Here is a 13,755-nt window from a genome sequence, read left to right on the forward strand (position 1 = left end):
TAAATTTACCCTCCCTGCGTGGAGAAACCAAATCTTGAATTAAACCTCTGCCATACTCTCTGCGTGCTGTGTGCGGCATCTGAGCCTTTTAACATTTGGCATAGTCGGCAGGATGTCGTCCCCAGAAGCAGTTGCAGGCATGGCAGACCAGGCCAGCACGAGAGCCCCTTCAGCTAGTCTACCCCTGGGCACCATGTTGAATAATCTCCCATAGTTTACCGGAGACAACATGATGCTGTGGGATTGGGTAGAACAGGTTAAGAGCATGTTACGGATGCACCCAATGACCCCCGATATGCAAGCAGAGATAGCTTTGCTGGCTTTAGAAGCAGAAGCTTGACAGTCAGTAATGTTTTGCTCCCTCACTGACCGAAATACGGTGGAAAAGGTGGTACGGATCCAAGAAGAAATGCATGGGGACCCTACTAATGTGGCAGAGTTAAGGATGCGACTATTCCAACAGGTACAAAGGGAGGGGGAGACTGTGACCCAATATGTCAACGCCCTACAGAGTGTGTACACTTACATCACTAGGAAAACGAACCTAGAAGAAGTGTGAATGGGGCCCCTGGACCTAGTACTTAGGGACCAGTTCGTAGCCGGCCTCAGAGATGCGCAGCTGAGACAGGCCTTGCGAGAGCGCTTGCGCTCCAACCCGCGATTGACATTTCTGGAGGTAGGGGCAGAGGCCCGCATGAGGGAACAAGAGATGGGGGTAGTGACCCTGGCAGGGATGGTCCGGGGCAATGCAGTGCCCCCGTCACCCATGGTCGAACCAGAATGGGCCCGAGAGATGCGGCGGGAGATCCAAGAAAGGCGAGAAGAGTGGTACAATATTCGAGTGGCTCAATCAGTGAGAGACAGAACAGTTGACCCGAGACCCCCGGGTGAAGTAAAGGACGAGCCCAGACCCCGGGTTGAAACAGAGCCCCAGCAGACAGGGGACCAACGTGTTGGAATTGTGGGGGCATGGGCAATTACGCCAGGAGCTGTGCCAGTCGAGGAAGGCCTCTGTCCCGGCAGCCGTTAAACTGACGGGCTCCGGGTGTGAGGGACGCAACCCGGACCGGAGGAAGGCAGTGAGTCCCAAAGACTTAATATCCATGAGCCCGACATTGTGGGCCGAGCTTGGCGGACGGGCGGTTCACTGCTTGCTTAACATGGGATCTCAAGTGACCACCATTGTGGAAACTTATTTCCGTCAGCGATACCCAGAGATGGCACGAAATGAAGGGGGTCCCTTGATGAAGCTCACAGCCGATAACCAACTGCCCATTCCGGTCACAGGAGTAGTGTGGTTATGCATCCGGGTGTGCGGACAAGAAGTGGGAAGAAAAGGAGTCATCCCTACAGGCGGAGATGCCGGCCCCGGACTACCAGTGACCCTCGGTATGAACGTGCTGAAGGAAATCGGGCAGATCCTGATTAGGGAACTACGAGAGCTCACGCTAGGGCGGTGGAACTTTAGAGCCCCTCAAAGGAAGGCCCTCCAGCAGCTGATCAGGGTTGCCCAGGAGCAAGAGACCTCAAGTGGGGGAAAAGTTCTGTGGAAAGGTGATAATACCCGCCACCAACACCCTCACCTTACCACCAGGACAGACCATCCTCACTTTGCCCGTCCGAGCCTGCACCCCACTAGAAGGCTTAGAGATTCAGATCGAGTCAACCACCGTGGACAAGGTGCCTCCGGGTCTATTGGTAGCGCGGACCTTGGCTACCGTCCATAAGGGAAACGTGGTGGAACGATGCGTGAACCTGAATCCGAGTGAGCTCATTCTTCCCGCCAGGACTGAAATTGCCCTGATCCTGGGGATGCCAGAACAGCTGGAATCGCCAGATGTGATACAATTGTCAGCCGTAAGGGGGGATCCCTGGACCCTGGCGATCACCGTACAATCGGGGTCTCCTCGACCTCAGACTAAGGACGGTCGAAGGATCCTAGAACAGATGCGTGCTGATTTGACAGAGCTCACGACGGAACAGGTGTACCAGTTCGAAGAGATGCTGGGACGGTACCAGGATGTCTTTGCCCGACTTGAGGACGACTTTGGATGTACCGAGGCCATCACCCATGAGATCCCTACGGGAAATGCTGCTCCGGTACGGGAACGGTATAGACAGATACCCCCACAAATGTACCAGGAGGTGAAGGAAATGCTGGCCCATATGATACAGAACGGGGTGATTCGGGAAAGCCAGAGCCCGTGGGCGGCTCCAATCGTCCTGGTCAGGAAGATGGATGGAACCCTATGATTCTGTGTGGACTACAGGCGGCTAAATGCTTGCACCGTGAGAGACTGGTACCCTTTACCCAGGATCAATGAGTCTCTACCCGCCCTAGGCAAGGCGAAATACTTCTCCTCCCTGGATCTGGCCAGCGGATACTGGCAAGTGCCAGTGGCTGAACACGACCGCGCCAAGACAGCATTTGTGTTGCCCATGGGACTGTTCGAGTTTAATCCGATGCCTTTTGGCCTAATCAACGCTCCCGGGACCTTTCAACGCTTGATGGAGAGATGTTTAGGTGATCTGAACTTTGAGGCCACACTGATCTACTTCGATGACATCATCGTCTATGAGTCTACCTTCCAGGCAGCAGAAGTTTAAGGAACATAGGCACCATGAAACGCCACCTCTTCGGGGGACAGCCCTTAAGTCGGGAGAATGGGTGTTGGGACAAGAGACCCCGGGGCAAGCTGGGTAGACGGTGGGTGTCGACCCCGTATCGAGTGAAAATGGAGAGTTAGTCCTGAAGCACCGGTGAATGAGGTTCAGCCTGAGGGGGAAGAAGTGGCTCCAACTAGAATCGTTCATCGAAGCATGTTACGGCCCTGTTTGTCTAGCGATGAGGAAAAGAAGGAAGAACTCAGCACAAGGACGAGAGATGCCACAACCAGTGCGCCCGTCTACGATGATGAGGAGGAAGAGACGATAGTGGCTGCGATCCCCAGTCTCACATCACCCACAGCTTCCCACACGAGAGAGGAGGGCCCACCGCTCCGTCAGGCTGGGCCGGGCGAAGTTGGGAACCCCAGCGACTCTCACGTACCATGCGCTCCAACTGTGTTACGCCGGTCCGAACGATCCACGGCTGGTGTGCCGCCTATCCACTACAATCAGGATCGGTTCATCTGGCAACGTATCATCCAAGAGGTCAAAGAGTGTGAGCGCCTGGTGAAAAAACTCTCGCCCGTGGAATGGCGAGCTCAAAGGGAGCGGGAGTGTAAGAAGGAAGACTTGCCTAGGGACAGGTGCGGAGCTCCGGCGCCGGAACTGCCGGAGTCCTGCCCAGTGTTGCCAGGGGAAGGGATTAAGAGTGCACGGGGGACTTCCTGGACGGTGCTGGGAGACAGAGAAGAGGGACGGAAGAGAGGAAGTCAGGTGTCTGGGCTCGCGCGAAAGAGACAGTTGGTTGTGGAGAGCAGACCGGCACTTGGAGAGAAATAGTCTGACCTGCTGACAACGAGAGAGAGACGTGCTACCCTGTCCTCGGTGAATTAGAGACGTGCTGACCTGTCTGCGGTGATGGACGAACGGGTGACACAGCTTGCTGCAAAACAAGGGGCGCGCGGTCTGTACCGGGCCTACAGAACGTGATCGTTCAGTTACCTGCGTCACCACAGTTTTCCAGACATCTGACGGTGATCTACGGGTGAGGACGCACCCGGGATTAGTGATCCTAACGCAGTTTGTTGTACACTGGAGGAGCTTGTTACGGCTCTTAAAGGAGTCGTGACCACTGTCGTGTGGTCAAAAGGACTGGGGGCCCAGTGAGTGAGACCCGAGACCGCCCACTGCCGTCAGAAGATGGACACCCTCCGGAGTGAGTGTCTGAAGACGGACGTAGTTATCACTAAAGGACAGTTAAGTGCAAGCCTAAAGTAATCTACCTTCTCTTATTCTCTTATTCTCTTATTAGGATTAGATCTATCTTCACTGTGTTGTTTGCATCTGTGTTTCTGTCTCTCACTTCTCTTATTCAGCCTGAACTTTTGGGACTGCGCCGAATTGTTCATCCCTTACGTGTTATAGTTAAACCACAATTGTTTATTGTCCGATTTTACTGTTTTATTGTTGTGTTACTTAAATATACACTCCCTGCGTGGAGAAACCAAATCTTGAATTAAACCTCTGCCATACTCTCTGCGTGCTGTGTGCGGCATCCGAGCCTTTTAACATGTGCACGTGCTCTTACATGCTGCATGCACACCAATTTATATTCCAGTTCATTTCTTTAGATTTTTTCTCCAAATTTTAGCAAACAATATTTTGATTCCTAACCATATCATTCAGTAGGTAGCCCATCAAATAAAGGAAGATAAAAAAGGCCAATAGACCAAATAAGAAAGCATTAAAAACCTAATAGTGTATTGACACTACATGATAATATTTGGTGTTGACTTACTGTTGCTGTGCCAGAGACAGTTTGTGCATTTGAATCCGTAACACCCTGTTCAGAGTGTGTCTGCGCCGGGGTGTAGATACTTAACGTGTGCTCGGGAACTGTGGACTGTCCTGTGTAGTCTGGAGCTGGGTGAGGATGTGGAGTTGTGTATTCTGCCGGAATACCATTTTGGGGTGGAGCAAACTGAGCAGAGGCATAGGGTTGAGCCATTGTATCGGGAGGTGCTGTAGCTTCCTGATTACCCTGAGAAAAGAAATGTGGATATTTAACATTGGATTTATCAAACATAACAATAGATAATGTGAAATACTATGAGAACTAATCATCATATCATTGAGTGACGGATATCGACAAATATCAACTTTGTTATTATATATACAGTAGTAGCTGTAAGTGGTATTGAAAGAAATTTCCACTGAATTAAAGCTGGGCAGACATATTAGATGACTGTCGGCCGGAAGCGATCTCAGCCGACTGTCCCATACAAAGGAACACACACTCGGCCAAAAGCTCCTGTGTTCTTTATGAGAAAGCTGCCATTGATATTTCGGCTGGGGACTTATCTCTGGGAGAACATTGTGGTCAGCAATCTGAAATTGGACATGTGTAATCAACATCTCCTCCGACCATTGGTTGGTCAGCACCCCCATATACATTAGACCGTCAGCCGAACCCATCAATATCGGCGGATTCAAACAACGTTAGTCTAGTGAGTATAGGGGCATTTAAGGAGCAATATTAAAGCTGACAAGTGCAGTCAATTCATTATTCCCTTAAATTCCATGAATATTCCCTTTACTGCTAGGAAACAAAATCTTTCCTGTTCTTAGAGGTGGATCACAACACATTAGGTTGACCAAATGGTGAATGGAATTGCAACCCTTAGCATATCTAAGAAAGGCGTAATCATGTGAATTGGTCCTTGTAATACAGCCAGTTCATTCTTAAAGGGGTGTTCTAATCTTGAACATTTATAGCATGTAAACAGATTCCACTGGATACTATCGCTGACACTCATATTTATCTAAAAAAAAGTGGCTTTGCTTGTGTGGTCATGAATGAAGAAGTGACCATAGATGCGTAGTCCGCTCTATTCACTTCTAAGATGCGCTCCATTCTCTAAATAGAATCAGGTGGTAACTGCATGTAAAGAAACGTCTCCACTATCAGTATTGGGTCAGTATTCGGTCAGTATTTTTTCTCAGGAGTGGGAGCGAAAACCAGGAGTGGGTGATAAATACAGAATCCGTGACTTGTTTCTATTATATCTTTTCTCTGATTTTTCTCACCTGGCTTTGGCTCCCACTCCTGAGAAAAAATACAGATCGAAAACTGACCGAATACTGATAGTGGGGCTGTGACCTAACAGGCATTATGGCAAATGCTGTGGACATGATGTAGAAAAACACTGGAGCTATATACTCATTAAAATGAATACTTTATTAGAAAATAAAACTTGCAATAAAATATTCTTAAAAACATATAGAGGTGTTTATTGCAAGTTGTATTTTATAATAAAGTATTAATTTTATTGAGTATATATATGGAGATTACTCTAACTTCAATCCAAAACTATATTTCCAGTTGGGATTAAGTACTGGGGGTACCATATGGTCCAAAAAACATGATGTCATCAACCAGCATATACTGTATTCTGTGAATTTAAAGACATGATGTAGATGTCTGAGATGGGAATATCTAGTTAAAGGCTACATTCCCATTAAAGCCACATTAACGACCACCATTAAAAGATGTCGACAATCCTTTCGGAATACAGAATTTTCCAAATGTGCCATAATAATAATATTTTTCCTATCATGGTCAATCTGTTATAAAAGGCATTAGCAGCTCCATTGTATAGGAAGTGGATCTGCCCACGTTACTTTCCATCATTACATTGCTAATATTGACCTAATTATCCTATTGACATAGAAATAGATCTATTTCACAGTATGAAAAGAGACACAATGGCCGCAGTACAAGCGATAAATGAAACTTTTTTTATTCGATTTGAAGAAAGAATGTTTGGTTTCTCTTTAAATAGGTATTTGAGTGATTTCACTTCACGTTGAATTTCCCCTAATTATATCTCAAGGCCTTAGTAAAGGAACATCGCAGGTTGTTCATGTGCCAGGTGGCAGCCCTAAAGTCACGTCAGTACATCATAGTCTTTATTACCACAATAGCATGTGGCCTTTATGACTGCAGTAGAAAATGATGTTTTAAGCTCATAGATTATTTCTTTGGTAAACAAGTTGTTTTGTCTGTGAGTGAATAACCTGAAGCATGACATTTCAATGATGTTATAAATATTTCAAAGTCAATAGGATTGTATCCGAATGAAGGTGAGCTCCGCTAATGTTTCACATTTTACTGTTTCGGCGCTAAACAAACTGCAAGTGTAATTCCAAATGACAATTAGTAAATTCACTTCTGCAAACTTAATATCTACATAATTAAAATAATTTGGTTTTGAGTTTTTTTTTTTTTAGGCAATACATTTATACTTGGATACATTGCATTCTGATAAGCATGGTTATATTTTTGAAAAGATGTAGGCGAGGCTGGATTCACATCTACACTGCTTTTCCTGTTTTTTTGTTTCGCCAGTTTATTTACATGATGGACCTGACAAACCTGAACGACTAAAATTGAGTCTGTTTGGTTTTCTTTAAGGAGTCAATTCTAAAACAATATGTCTACTGTGGTGTTTTTATCACCATTTTAAATATCTGACTGCCTCAAACGCAGATCTAAACCTAGTCCAAAAAATAAATGTTTGTATTGTCTTCCCACATTTTCGTACTCTACATAGTCTATGGAGCCTTACTCTTATTTTTCACAGCTTTTTAATAATGATAGAGAATTTTCCATCTTGTACAAGAGGATATACCATCAATGTGTGTTAGATCTTTCTCGAGAACAGGGTCCCGTCTTTCCTCCATCAGTGAAGAAGTGGTCGGAATTCCAACACAAATTAATTGGCAGAGACCTGTATGTGTATGGTAATTTCCGACCACCTCTCCAATGACAGAGCCACCTCTGATGGCCCTTGGCCTTGAGATATATGCAGGTCTCATTGACGATAGTAGCATCTATTATACATTAAAATGAGTACTTCAAGGAGAAAGAAAAATGAATTTCACTCCATGTTCTGTGTAAAACATTATTGGCTCAAACCTTTCTTCTTGTTCTTAAATGCCACTGCATGCTATTTTACAACTACTCACTGTGATCTCACATCACAGCACTGCTGCTGCTACCTTCAGGGATGCTAAGCCAGAGGTCAATGGTTGTGACTTTCATCTTATTCCTTATACTAGCCAGCCCCCTGACCAAGGCCTATCTCTGCAGTCATAGATCAGGCAGTGTGGCATGCATTTTGCTCCTTATGCAAGCCAGTCCATTGACCAAGGCTTCCCACAGGCTCTAGGGGGATTGCTGTCCACCCTTACCCTCTCTTGCCCTGCTATGCTATCCTACCATGCTTATATGTCACATAAGAACAGAAAAGGAGCACAGAATGAGTCAAGAAAGTGCATAATGAGTACTGGCAGCTCTTATATTACACAGCAGAATGGCAGTGTATCACAGTAGGTAGAGTGAGGGAGAGTGGTGACATCAAACCCACATACAGCCTATGATAAGCCTGAGTCAGGGGGCTGGCTCGCATAAGGAGCATGATAAAAGCCCCACCCCCTCAATCTCTAATTGCATCCAAGAAGAGATCACTCAGGAGCAGCAGCAGTGCTGTGATGTGAAGTCACAATGACCAGAAGTAATAATACATAAAGTTACATATATGAACAGAAAGAAAGATGTGTGCATTTATAGTTTTAGACAAGATGAGAATACCCCTTTAATAACCTATCAGATGTAAAAAACGATTATTTTTTTCATACCCTTCACCGATCACCGTCATATATACTGTCCTGACTTTATGTTATGGATTGTCTTGAGAATGTCGAATATGTGCATATTATTCACAACTTTACAGATAGCCCCAGGGCCTTTTTTTTTTAAAGGATCAATGACTGACTGTGCATATACTATCAAAGGCTCCTCCTTTGTTTTCCTGCTTCACACCCCAACCAGTTTTGATTGCAGAGAACAAGGGGTTAATCAACAATGACCAGAGGTTTCTCTGATCACCATCATTACAAAGCTGTCTTTGAAAGCTGCTTTTTGGCTCCTTGTCACAATGTGTCACTCCTGATGGTACTGTACATGTTCACCCAAAGGTGGGAACAAGGTGAAGAACTTCACTACCAGCCAAATGTGACTCATGAATGAGAGCTGTCCAACACTTTCCTTTTTACATATGGTGAATATTTGATTACAATGATATTGTATAATGTAAATATTTCTAATATTCAGATTGCGTTTTGCACAAGCCATGTCGACAAACACAGTTTTATGTTCTCGGCATAGAAGATTTATAGCACCGAATCCTCCAGACGATAATGTTTTTGAGAAACAGCCAAGTTAAATTAGAAAATATAATTTCAGTAGCGCTTAGTCAGCCAGTCAGATGAATTGGTTGAGCTGATGTTAGATGTGACTTCATCTATTGCTTTTTCACATTGAAGTTCTAATTTTGCCTTATCACAAAAAAAATATGCATATTCCTCTTATAAAACTAAATGTATCATTCCCCTACATGGAATTATTGTATTAATGACAGATCCTCAAGTAAGGGATTTCATGACATTTAGAAAGGGCTCCATTCAAAGCCATGTCATTAGATTATTGCTGCTGTAATCACTGTCCTTTCTACTATAAGGCCAGGCAGATAGTGTAAAACGAAGTGGTATAAAGTAGTCAAAAGGTAATAGATCATGGTTGTCTTCTCGATTGATTCTTCAGGAATAGTGGTAAGCGAGTGTGCTCGTTTAACACTTTAAACCAGCACGCTCGGGTGCTCGCCGAGTAGTTTCGGCATGCTCGGCATCCCTGTTTGAGCTGTGGTGGCTGCATGTGTCACAGCTCTTAGACAGCTGTGACACCTGCAGGAATTGCCTGTTGGTTAGGGAATCCCTGCATGTGTCACAGCTGTCTAACAGCCACGACACATGCAGCCGCAGCGGCTCAAACAGAAATGCCGAGCACACCAAAACTACTCGGCGTGCACCTGAGCGTGCTCGTTTAAGGGGTTAAACGAACACGCTCTCTCAACAATATTAAGGAGGTGAGATAACCTAATTTACTGTGAGTATAATACATGGCAAATTAATTCTACCAATTTTTATGTGGCATATAGGCTAGAGATGAGCGAACCCGAGCTGTAAAGTTCGGGGTTCGTACTGGACATCTAATGTACAGTGCTGAACTCTGACCATGGACTTCTCCTGGAAGTCAATTTTACAGTTCGGGAGAAGAGAGAATTTTTTTTCCATCTCCAAAGTTCGGATCCCCATTGATTTCATTGTGGTTCGAGTTCAAGTTTGGGTACAGTTCTGGTACCCGAACCGAACTTTGCACTAAAGTTCGGTCGGGTACCAGAATCCGAACTTCCATGGGTTCGCTCATCCCTAATACTGACCAATTCTGAAGCTAGACCCAATTCCAAGTATCATTTAAATTTGTCCTCACATATGAATTGCCAAATCTGAGAGTTCAGAGACCATACAGCTCTGCTTCTTCATCCTTATGTGACTGTGGACTTGTGAATCCTGACATTATGTGCACAGCGTGCTGTGAGGATTCTTCACTGCCGGCGCCAGGGTTCGCGTGACAACAAGTATGTGATATGTATACATGCGGTCCCATGCCGACTAGAAGTGCGTGGTCTCACTCAATGCAAGTGTATTGAGAAAAGCAGGACATGTCTAGTTGGAATGTGACTGGAAGCATGGAAATCGCATACTTGCGGTCACATGACCACCCGCTCCGGCAAATTCTCACAGCTCGCAATATGTGGATTCACAAGTCGCCAGTGTACATAGAGCAACTGCAGACATGTAACCTAAGGCCGGACAACCCCTTTAAGTAAGGAGATCTGCTACTCGGAAAATATATGTAACAGCATGTGAACCACGTTTCCAGTTAAAATTGAAAATATAGCGTACAAGTGCAATTCTTCAGCAGATATTGAGGACAATACCTGAGCATCCCACTGGTTATTTTAGCAAAGTTACATAGTGTAGAAGAATACACTATGTAGATACTTGATATCTACTGTAGAACTGCCAATGAGAAATAGATAGACTCGTCCCCGAGATAGAAATATCATCTGAAATGTCATAGATCTTATTTTTTTATGTTAGTTCTTGTATAAGAGCAATCCTTCCATACTCAGAATGATTACATACGTACTCCAGCAGATGGCCCCACTGTCTGTTAATAGTGGCAACTTGTTAAAACAAGGGATCTATATAACGAGCAATAATTTATATACATGTGTATAAATATATATATATATATATCTATATATATGTATATATATATATATATTCCAGATCAATGTATAAGAGCTAGACAGATACCTTGCCATATAAACCTTCGGGATTCTGTGTAACTACAAAGTGTAGCAGCCACTAGGTAAAACAAGAAAAAAAAAACAATTTTTTGCATAGGTTCTTTTAAAAAGGTTAAAAATGTTTCTGGCAATATATCTTGTATATTCATCCACATCTAGTGGTTGAGCTTTGCAATGTTATGCATCACAGTTTGGGTCCCTTAGGGCTGCTGATTTATGGAGCTGTTGCAAATTGGCATAGGAGGGACATAAGGTGATGGGGGAGGGGAGGACAACACATGGATAGAGTGTTGGAGGTGCATGTTGTAAAGAGTGCACACAAGGAAGCAAACTGCAACAATGTAACAGCAATGCTAAGTACATCATGAAGTGCAGCACAATGTTTATTACACAGATAAAGCTCTATGGATGTGTTCACATGACATGGATGATTTGCCTCTTTATAAAGTGCTAATTTTTATGGTCTTCAACCAAGGGGGTGAACGGCTTACAGAATTCTATGAGGGTGTATTTAGGCTGCTCTGCATTATTACTGTATGAGCAACGTCCCTTAGTAAAGAACATAAAATGTACTGAACAAAAAAATCCTGATCCAGTAAGCAAAAAACGGATCCGTTTTCCATTGACTTCAATGTTATAAAAAAAAAAGGATCCATTTTTTTTTTAGATGGAAAAAAAAGTTGAGTCTGCACAACTTTAATTTGCAACAGATCACTGCTGGTGCCGGGAGAGATCGTAGCCTTGAAGGGGGTGTCCACTACTGGACCACCTCAGCTTAATCAATTCAGGTCCTGTAAATGATTAATAGCTGCTGCTGTATAAAAGTAGATTGTATACGGATAAGGGAGGGGAAAAAAGTCCCACTTTTCTGGATGAAACTATGTATGACTTTTTCATGCGCTCGTGTGATGATAGAGATCAATATAAATACTGCATCTATATACTCTTCTATAACTGTGCTTGCTCACTGTATTCTAATACAATACCTTACCAAATTATAGCACATGGCATATACGGCAACTACTGCATATATACATATATATACAAAGAATATTAAAACCAACGGTTTAACCCACTATATAAACATTATTTAAATAGGTTTCTATATGGGTTAGAAATATTCCTGTATATATGGATTAATGTACATATTGCATTGATATACCCGTATGTGATTATGCATAGACCAATTGCTGAACAGATCGCATATTACAGAAATGACTTACAGTATGGGCCTGTCTAGACAAGTCTTATGTACAGACATATAGAAAATCTCTATAAGGTACTAGCGAAAGCTTAAAGGGGATGTCCACTACTTTAGCATTGATGACATATCCTTAGATCATTAATGTCTGATCAGTCTGGGTCCGACACCCGGCACCCCCACCGATCAGCTGTTACCGGTGGTGGTGGCTGCTGGCCGGAAAAATTTACGGGTCTGGCCATCTTAGGACAGTGGTTGAGGCTTGGTACTAAACATCCACCTCCTATTCAAATCAATAGGAGGCGGATGTGTAGTACTGTGCGGCGGCCACTATCAGAAGATGGAGCAGCTCCGCATTTGAGCACTTCCGGTTGGCCACCACCACTGACTCAGTTGATCGGCGGGGGTTCCGGGTGTCGGACCCTGAACGATCAGACATTGTTGACCTAAGGAGAGGCCATCAATGCTAAAGTAGTAGACATCCTCTTTGAATGTAAAGCCACGTCTGTAGCCCGATACTGTCACAAGTCTACACAATCTGCAGTTTATGTTCTGCTCCTGAACCTAAGCTGATAATTGCATTATACAAGTTATACCAGCGTCAAGCAGCATTAACAGAAGTAATTCCAGTGCTTTTATTTTATTGGACTAAATTGGCAGTTTTACGATAATAAAATACAACTCTAATTTGGTTGAGTACAAATATTATATGGAGGTTGGCGCAAATTCAGAGATTTTAGCAAGTTGCTGGATGCTATCTGCAGTGGTAAGTGCCATAATAAAGTCATACGTTTCGCCTTAGTATCTCTATTAATAACATTTCCAGGTGCACGGGTTTGCTGACATTTTCAGCGCTCATTAAGGTAGAGGATATTCAATGCTGTTCGTGTTACAGGGGGAAAAAAATGAAATTCTACCATCGTGTAGTGTTAGGAAAATGGCAATCAAACATATGTCCTTTATGCTTTCCAAATTAAAAATGCGCGCGCGCCTTGACTTTGACCTTATTCAGTTTCTCGAATTCTGTTAAACTCAGCTGCGGGAGTAGATGTAAAAGAATTAGATGCTTTGTACCAAAAATACCTAGCGTATAAAGCATGGAAAATTACCATGTGAAACAGCCATAAGGAAATAGATTTTTCACCAGGAAATAGATTTTCTTAAGTTATCTTCTGTTATGTTAAATTTGACAGCTTGTGGAAACCACATTTACGCCTATGTGCGCAGCAAAGTGTGGCAGAAGCATTCACAGCGAAAATAGCAGAATAGTTCTAGTTCATGTTTTATAGGAAAATGTTACATCTAAGTCATTTCCAGCATCCAAGTCCTGTTTTGTGTATTTAGCTAAGGTGTCATCTTGCTAAACAGCAGTATACACCATCTGGATCTGATTTCCTCCTGCCAGAATTATACTCAGGACATTTACTACATCATATCTATGGTAATATATAAGGAAGTTAAAATCTGCATCCGATATTTGAGGTACATTACCTACAACATTAGTACAGTGAATTGGAATCTCTTCCCTTTATATTCTCAATGACTTTCCTTCCTTCCATGCCGAGCAGAACGTGTTATTGAGTGGCGCGCATCAGGGCAGGTGATCTCTGTTACTGCCCAAGGCAGTGGTGTCAAAATTCAGCCCCTTCCTCCCTCTCGGTCCCTAAAGTT

General features: G+C 43.8%; 1 protein-coding gene across 11 annotated transcripts in view; it reads right to left on the bottom strand.

Annotated features, from left to right (window-relative positions):
• RBFOX1 (RNA binding fox-1 homolog 1) overlaps positions 1-13,755 on the bottom strand; it is an 889,443-nt gene that overhangs the window by 342,960 nt on the left and 532,728 nt on the right. For all 11 annotated transcript variants that reach the window (XM_073647782.1, XM_073647784.1, XM_073647781.1 and 8 more), the window contains exon 2: positions 4,406-4,648. In XM_073647782.1, coding sequence (XP_073503883.1) covers positions 4,406-4,648 — 243 coding nt within the window. The remainder of the gene's footprint in view (positions 1-4,405; positions 4,649-13,755) is intronic.

Source organism: Phyllobates terribilis, unplaced genomic scaffold (assembly GCF_046119375.1).
Source record: "Phyllobates terribilis strain yellow unplaced genomic scaffold, ASM4611937v1 Scaffold_9__5_contigs__length_417890890, whole genome shotgun sequence".
Classification (NCBI taxonomy): Eukaryota; Metazoa; Chordata; class Amphibia; order Anura; family Dendrobatidae; genus Phyllobates; species Phyllobates terribilis.